An 8,403-nucleotide genomic window follows, 5' to 3' on the forward strand; every position below is an offset into this window, starting at 1 on the left:
TGTGGACTGTCCTTATACTCTGCAGGCTGATGTTTTGATGTCCCTGTGCTACAGAGCAGAGCTGTGTGTTCTCATTTAACCATTCTCATTTTTTTCTTATTCTTTTCTCTTTAATCCGTTGTTGTTTAATAAATTGTATTTGCTTTGAACCTTATGAAGTGATCACTGGGCCAAGAAGGCCTCCGGTGTAAAGAGAGCACCTCGGAGTGGGGACACCCTAACTCCTGCCCCTAGTGACTACAAGGTCAGGGATTAAGCCCCAGGAAACCTGGGCCCAGCCTTGTTGGGGTTTCAAGGGCTCTGCTACTCAGGAGAGTGGAGGGGGAGCCCTCAGGATCAGGGAGCCGTGGGGTAAAGGAAGTGGGAGCGGGGACTCAGATCCTTTCGCTGGTTCATTTCACCGGGGTGTATAGAAGCCAGGAAGGTTCCCCACAATAGCGGGACCATTCCCCCGCTTACACAAAGGTCATTAACACCTCTGTCATTTGCCCATTTCCAAGTTTTCTGTTGTTTCTGTCTTCATTAAGCAGTTGGTCTACTCTGTCCTGGGTCTTTCTCTTTAATATATTTGTAGAAGGACTTCTTGTTACCCTTGTCTCTAGCTAGATTGAGCTTGTTTTGTGCCTTCGCCTTTCTCCTCTTGCTCCTGCATACATGTGTGTTTGCTTATATTCAGCCGTTGTCAATTGATCTAGTTTCCATTTTTTATACGACTCCTGTTTGGTTTTTTTAGATCATATAAAATCTTCTGGTTGATCCAAGGTGGACTCCTGCCAGACTTTCTGTCTTTCCTACAAAATGGAATAGTTTGCTTCTGGACCCTGAGGGTATGTCTACACTACAGAGTTAGTTCGAACTAAGCTAATTCGAACTAACGCATCTAGAACTAAAAACTAGTTCGAATTAGAGCTTCCACCCCCAGAAGCCCGCAGAGCCAGCCCAGTCATCCCCATCGGGGGCTCGTACCCCATTCCTCCCTCACCTCCTTCCACTTAACCTTCCCTAGCCCCTTTTCTTGATATACAAAATAAAGGACAATTGTGGTCAAAAATGGAATCTGTCTTTATTGAACAAAACTTGGGGAGACTGGGAAAAGGAGGTGGGAGAGGGGAAGAGAGAGGCTGGGAGAGGGGAGGGCAACTACAATGATCAGGGGTTGGGAACAGTTCCCATATGAAGAGAGGCTAAAGAGACTGGGACTTCTCAGCTTAGAAAAGAGGAGACGGAGGGGGAACAGGATAGAGGTCTCTAAAAGCAGGAGTTTGGTGGAGAGGGTGCATACAGAAAAGTTCTTCATTAGTTCCCATAAAGAAGGACTAGAGGACACCAAAGGAAAGGAATGGGTAGCAGGCTTCAAACTAGTAACAGAAAGTTCTTCTTCAGAAAGCAAAGAGTCAACCTGTGGAACTCCTTGCTGCAGGAGGCTGTGAAGGCTACAACTAGAACAGAGTTTAAAGGGAAGTGAGATCAAGTCATGGAGGCTGGGTCCATGGAGTGGTATTAGCCAGGGGGTAGGAGTGGTGTCCCTGCCCAAGGTTTGTGGAAGGCTGGAGAGGGATGGCACGAGACAAATGGCTTGGTCACTATCTTCGGTCCATCTCCTCCAGGGTCCCTAGGGTTGGCCGCTGTTTTAGGGCTAGCCTCCCACTAGTTCGAATTAAGGGGCTACACAGCCCTTAATTCAAACTAGCTAGTTCGAACTAGGCTTAATCCTCGTAAAAGTTTGGGGGTAAGATTTCCCAAATGATCTTTCCCCTGATTTCTTTATCAACATTTGGGTGGTGGCAGCGGAAGTTTTATTCCCAAGATCTAGGTTTTTAAGATTTTGAGGGGAGTTTGATCCCAAAGCCTGGTAGATAAGGCTTTGGGGTACACTTGCTGGCCCCCACTTCTGCATTTATCATGCCAGAGTGGGGAAGGAGCCATGACAATAATATTAGGTGAAATTCTGGTTCCATTAAAATCTGAGATACAACTCCCTCTGACCACAGCGAAACCAGGATTTCACACACTCTATTTTATCGTTACAGCATATTTGATAAATTCACGTTAACATGTTCAATCAAATGTATTTCTTGTGAAAGAGGTTTGCCAGAGCATCTTAGAAAATTCATAAGTAAATACTTAAGATAGTGAATGATAGTATTGTTGTGGCAACAAGTAGTCGAGAAGGCTATTGAATCATCTTGTTTTCACACGCTTAACTTTCTTTAAACACTTACCCTTTCAGAGGCTGTACTGCCCTCCGAACCAGGAATATTTTGGGGCACCCCTCCAACACTAAGAAAGCAAATAGGGAGCCCCCTTGAGCTACTCAATCTGTGTGGATTGCTTATGCCTAATGCCAGCACTGCCAGGATTTCACACACTCTATTTCACTGAAACAAAAAACAGGACTATGTAGCACTTTAAAGACTAACAAGATGGTTTATTAGGTGATGAGTTTTTGTGGGCCAGACCCATTTCCTCAGATCAAATAGTGGAAGAAAATAGGCACGATCATACATACCAAAGGATACAATAAAAGAAATCAACACATATGAAAAGGACAAATCAAATTTCAGAACAGAAGGGGGATGAGGGGTGGAGTAAATGTCTGTAAGCTAATGATATTAGAGGTGATAATTGGGGAAACTATCTTTGTAATGGGTAAGATAATTAATGTCTTTGATCAGACCCAAGCGTGAAGTGTACAATTTAAGCGTTTTTTAAATTAAATACTGTTTTGCTGTGACTTTAGGTTTTTGAACAACATGGCACACAGAGAAAAGGTTCTCACTAACACTACAGTATGATTAGTGGGTAGCAACTTTAAACTGTCGGGTTTTTTTACCAGGACAGATCCCTTTTAACATATTGGAAAGTGTTTAATTTAGACATACGGTGATGGAGTTAGATGAGGGCTACTCAACTTTGGAAGCCCTGGAGGCCACAGAGATACTCACAGCACATGCCTAGGGCCCCAAATTAAGTATGGTTGCATATACGTATGCAAATAGCTTCTCTCAAACTGACAGGCATGAATACAAAGATTAAGGCAAGACTACACAACATGCAGGCCCTATTTAAATCAGTTCTGCTGATATTCATAAAATGTAATATTTACCCCATTTCCACCCGTATGCACTTTTAATGAGCAATGACAGTCCCAGGAATTTAACTACTAAAACGCATACCAAGAGAAGACCATTATAGTGACTACTTTTTTCTTTAGGCTCCCACTTGTGGGTCGTATGTGGAGCCCCGCATAAACCCAAACTGCACCACAGTCCGTAAATAAACGGGTTGGCCCACGGATGGCATGTTGAGTAACCCTGTGCTAGACTATTTATATACCGATGATGCACAATGCCTTCCTCTCCCACCCACCACTTGCCCAAACTGTATGTCCGGGTAAGAGCTATCTATCTCCCAGACATTTAAGTCTTTGAAGGAAATTTAGGTTATCCTCATTCTCCGGCTCTTAATCAGCCTATAATCTTTCTGTAATCACTGTTTATCTTTCAAACTGAGGAGTGAATGAAATATGAATATGAAGCACCTGTTGTGTTACACTAAGTTAACTAGCTGAGAACATTTCTCTGCTCACGTTTGGTCACATTTAAACACCCCCAAAGCACAGCGGTTAACGTCCCGATCCTGGCCATCATCTATTAAACTTGCTAGGCTCCTGCTTTCAGAAGAAAAACATCCAGCACCTCAGCTGGAGCGGGAGAAGCACTGACTAGCCTGCCCCAATTTCTCCTCTCCCCAACTGCCACAACATGTGAAATGAAAATACACACGACATAGCAACGGTGAACATGTATTTATTTTCTCCCCCCACCTCCTCCTTTCTATGTAGAACGGACCCTTTTCTGAACATGTCTTCAGATACGAATGTGTGGAGCGGGATGGGTCGGTCACATGACCAGCTGTCGGAGTGGATGCATGAACTCCGCTTCCAGGCACAGCAGACGGGCAGCCTCGGGTATTGCCGCGAGGAGCGGCGGCGAAATGGTTCTCCGCCCTTCTGTCTCAGGGGCCGTACAGGTGGGGCAGGGTTTCCATCTTGTTCTCTCTCTTCGCTTCCTCCACCCCGCGCAGCCACTCTGTGCACCTGCGCACCAGCTCCTGATCCACGACCCCCGGCGCCGGATCCTCCTCGTACTCCTCATCATCGTAGCGATTCTGCTCGTTAAGCAGGGAGATCTTCATTATCGAGGTCAGGTTTAGGCCGGCCATGCTGCGGGAACCCGGCAGTAGCCCGGTGTCGTCGATGGGATTCTTGAACCCCCACTCTTTCTCCAGATGGCGTCGCAGCAGCAGTCTGGTTGCGTCGGCCGTGAGCTTGATGTTGTACTGTGTCGCTGGGACTGCTGCCTTCGGCTCCCTCCTCGCCGCAGCACCTGGGTTCTTGACAGAGCGGCCGCGGGTACGGGTCGGGTTCGACCTCTGTGGCTGCTGCGGTGGATGTGGCTGTAGCTGCTGCTGCTGCTGCAGGGAGGCGCAGAGGCGAGAGTTAGGCAAGGGGCCGGTCCCCGCCTGAGGCGTCCTGCGCGGATTCCTCTCCCTGGGTGGCGGTGCTCGATTCTTCGGAGCCACCTGACTCTTAGGTGGTGCACGGGTGGTGGCGGGGCCAGAGGCCACAGCAGCGTGAGGCTGGATGGGCGGTAGGGGCATGGTGGTGCTGCGTGGCCCCTCTGCTCCGCCCGCCGACTCAGCAGCCAGCATCGCCCGGGGCAGGTGGAACGGAACTGTCTCCGCGTTTGTGCTGTTCTCGCAAAGGAGAGACGAGCTCTGCTTCAACTGGCGGTGGCTCCAGCTTGATAAGGTAGACAGGCGACGGTAGCAGGGCTGAGCCGGAGCAGTGGGTGTGGGGGGAGGAGGAGCGGGCGGCGGAGCCGTGGAAGCGCTCACACGGGAGGTCCCTTGGGAAGGCAGGGATGCCAACACCTGGGAGGGCTGCAGCACTCTTGTCCGGGCAAGCTTCAGTGTCACCACCTGAGAGGACAGCAGCACTAACTTACGGGAGAACTGTGATAGCAGCACCAGAGAGGGGTCTGGCCACAACAGCTGAGAAGGCTGAGGCACCGTCACCTGGGAGAACTGCGACGACGACACCCGAGAGGGCTGCTGCGACGACGTCAACTGAGAGGATTGCGATGTCCCCAATGAAGGCTGGGATGCCACCATCAGAGAGGGCTGTGATGTCCCCTGTTCCAGAGTCTGAACACTGCTGAAAAAGAAGGATGGGTTAAAACAGTACTCCAAGGGGAGACAAGTCTGACAGAGCAAGAGATGTCAAAAGATAATCCCGGAAACGTTCACAAGAACAAACTCTACAGGCAGTTTGAGCAAGGCTGGAGCATTTACAGCTCTGAAATATTAGAGGGACTTGTATTTTAGCTTCTAATACTCTGGCACCGACCAGTATTTTCAGCCCCTCAGGGCACATACTACTGCTCTTACACTGCACTCCTTGGTGTACAGGGGAACTGCTTTTTACATTTTAAAACTGTCATTGCCACTCGACATCTTTTGATGGTGATTAGTCCATGTGGCCTCATTCACACCTCCTTCCACCCAGAGCCAACAGCCTCTTTTAAAGAGTCTGTCAAGAGCTGCTTTCTTTTGTTCCTCAATCTAAGCCTCTACCTCTATCCACAGCAGCAAGTGGTAGAACACAGGCCAATCTTCCACAGAAATATTATGCAAGCCTGTTTCCAAAGGGTGAGCACACGACAGTGTAAAAATGTAGCCACCATGGTGTTTTCTTAACAGAACATGCAATCATCTCCCAAAGATCTGAGTTAACATGCACGTGAAGACACGCTTGTTTCAGCTAAATCTGGAGGAGACAGAGCTACTGCTGGTGGAGAGAGGGAAACAAAGAACTTTCAGCCACCTAAAAACTAGGACCTAGGCTGTCTACTCTGGCTTCAGGATCCTCATAGTCTTGTTATGCCTTAATCGCTGAAGTTGGTAAAAATGTTTCAACCACAGCTTGTCCCTAAAAATACTTTCACAGAAGCTAAGTACAGTATATTGAACATATTGCATATAGCAAATTCATTTACGTGAACCTCTGAGGAGCATTTTTTCAAAATACCAATAAAATTAAAGATACTTTAAAGCAGGGATGGGCATTAATTTTTGATGGGGAGGCTGTTCCAAGAGGTCAAGGGCCACAATTCTCTATGGAGGGGAGGTGGGATCTGGAACAGAAATTGGATGCGAAAGGGAGCTGAGGGTAGGGTTCGGGTGTGCAGGAAAGAGTATGGGCTGTGAGGGAAGAGGGTTGGGGTGCAGGAGAGGATTCTGGTCTGGAGGAGAGGTCTAGGAGGGGGTGCAGGATTTGGGAGGGACCAGGAACAGGAGGGATTGTGACCTAAGGCGGGGAGTTGGGGTGCCAGAGTAGGCTCTGGCCAGGAGGCACTTACCTAGGCGGTTCCAGGCTAGCTGCTAATGGAACCCTGTGCCAAGTTCCCTGCCTACCACAACCCCAGAGCTCAGAGTGGCTGCTCCATGTGTCTTTCTGTGGGGCACAGTGGGGGGAGGAGAAGGAGGCTCTACATGCATTGCCCAGGCCCTCCAGCTATTACTAGGGTTGCTAGGTGTCCTGTTTTGAACCGGACAGTCCAGTATTTGAGCTGTTTGGGAAACAAATTGAGAAGATGTAGATGAGAAAATATAAAATGTCTGGTATTTTCTAAATGAGATGTAATGGAGATTGTGATGTAATGTCAAGCGTGTCGGGTATTTTTGCTGAAGTCATCTGGCAACCCCTAGCTCTTACACAGCAGAGCCCCACTTGTCATGTCAAATTGGAACCTGGACCAAACTAGATGATCAAAAATTCAGATATTCAGGAAGGACACTCTCTAAATGACTTAGCCACCTGCATTCTGCTACAAAGACCTTTTACATCTGCACTTGAAAGGGAATCCTCTGAACTGTCATGCATGTTAAAATTCGACACTTGCCAACAAGGACTTAACAAGTCTTTGAACTTTCTCACCCATTACCAAGACAGTTTCCCCAATTATCACCTGTAATACCATTAACTCACAAACATCCCACTCTCCCTACCTTTAATATCAGCAATTCACAGACACTTACCTTCCTTCCTCCCCCTTCCCACCCCCCCGCATCCCCCTTCTGTTCTGCAATGTGATTTGTCCTTTTCATATTTGTTCATTTTTTTTAATTGTATCCTTTGGTATATATGGTTGTGACTACTTTCTTCCACTATTTGATCTGAGGAAGTGGGTCTGGCCCACGAAAGCTCATCATCTAATAAACCATCTTGTTAGTCTTTAAAGTGCTACATTGTCCTGCATTTTGCTTCAGGAGAGTAGGGAAGTGTGAGGCCACAGCGCCATCTAGTGGCCATGGGAGGGTTGCCTGCTGCTGGCCCTGCATGCGCTGGTTATTAGGTCAACATGGAAAGCTGCACAATGGAAGGCTGGAAAAATGGGGCTCTACTGCACCACATCATCTGTAAGGACTCCATCTAATAGGGCACCTCCTATTATACACTCCTGGCAGTGACACACACACACACATACACACACACACAGATCCTCAACCTCCTTAGCAACAGGGCAGATAGTTGGGTGGAACAATCTACTCCTGACAGAATCAGGAACTTCTCAGGCCCAACCAATGTAGAGAAGCTGAACAATTCCCCAAGCAGATGATACATTCTGGCTCATATGCTGGGTGTTAAAGAGAACAAAGTCCTGAGTCTTCTCCTTATCACTATCTCATCCACTCAACAGTGAGACTCTGGCAGGGCAGGAAGCTATGGGAAAAGGGAAACAAAAGACACAAATTCCACTCTCCCCAGTGGTAAGGAACAAAAATCCTAGGTGGGAAAAGAAGAGTTCCAGATAGGTCAGGCAGCACCAGCACCAAATCTATCACAGGCTCTTACCTTCTCCGCAGAGATGTGTCTCTTTTCTCAGAATTGGATTTGTATAACACTCCAAGAAGATTCTTCTTAGTGTTCATGTTCGAGGCCTGAGAGCACTCAAGGTAAGAAGACCAGACCTCGAGATGACTCCCGTCCGCAAAGCTACGGGAGTCTGAAATTGCCCCAGCCCCGCATCCTGTCCTACCTGGCCGTTGTCATGGAGTCTCTGTGAGTTCACCACCTGGCAACGTCCTTTAACCAATAAGCGGAGATGCCGAAAAAGGCCTTGTGATGTCACCTCCACACCCTGTCCTGCCCCTGGCCAGCCCCTCTGCATATTTGAGCCTCTCCCCCCTGCATTACCCCTACTCACTCAATGTTAGTGCTAGGAATCAAGCAGGCTGCACATGGAATCATCAGAGGCTGCTCAGTGCCACATGTACTTGGCAGATTGTAAGGCCACAAAAGACCAATCACCTAACCCAAGGGTGGACAATAATTTTCAT

The 8,403-nt window shown here is 47.9% G+C and overlaps 1 protein-coding gene across 1 annotated transcript; it reads right to left on the reverse strand.

The window, feature by feature from the left end:
* Positions 1 to 3,799: 3,799 nt before the first annotated feature.
* Positions 3,800 to 8,157, reverse strand: LOC142830689 (uncharacterized). Its single transcript, XM_075937144.1, has 2 exons — positions 7,919 to 8,157; positions 3,800 to 5,218 (listed from the first exon to the last, which is right to left on the reverse strand). Exons 1-2 carry the CDS (start codon positions 7,993 to 7,995, stop codon positions 4,018 to 4,020), a joined length of 1,278 nt encoding a protein of 425 aa, XP_075793259.1. The 5' UTR covers positions 7,996 to 8,157; the 3' UTR covers positions 3,800 to 4,017.
* Between the last annotated feature and the right edge of the window lie 246 nt (positions 8,158 to 8,403).

Source organism: Pelodiscus sinensis, chromosome 9, assembly GCF_049634645.1.
Source record: "Pelodiscus sinensis isolate JC-2024 chromosome 9, ASM4963464v1, whole genome shotgun sequence".
Lineage (NCBI taxonomy): Eukaryota > Metazoa > Chordata > Testudines > Trionychidae > Pelodiscus > Pelodiscus sinensis.

Coding starts and splice junctions, on each gene's coding strand:
- LOC142830689 (XM_075937144.1), bottom strand. CDS start 7,995: ATGAACACTAAGAAGAATCTTCTTGGAGTGTTATACAAATCCAATTCT. Junction 5,219..7,918: donor GACACATCTCTGCGGAGAAG/GTAAGAGCCTGT, acceptor CTTCTTTTTCAG/CAGTGTTCAGACTCTGGAAC.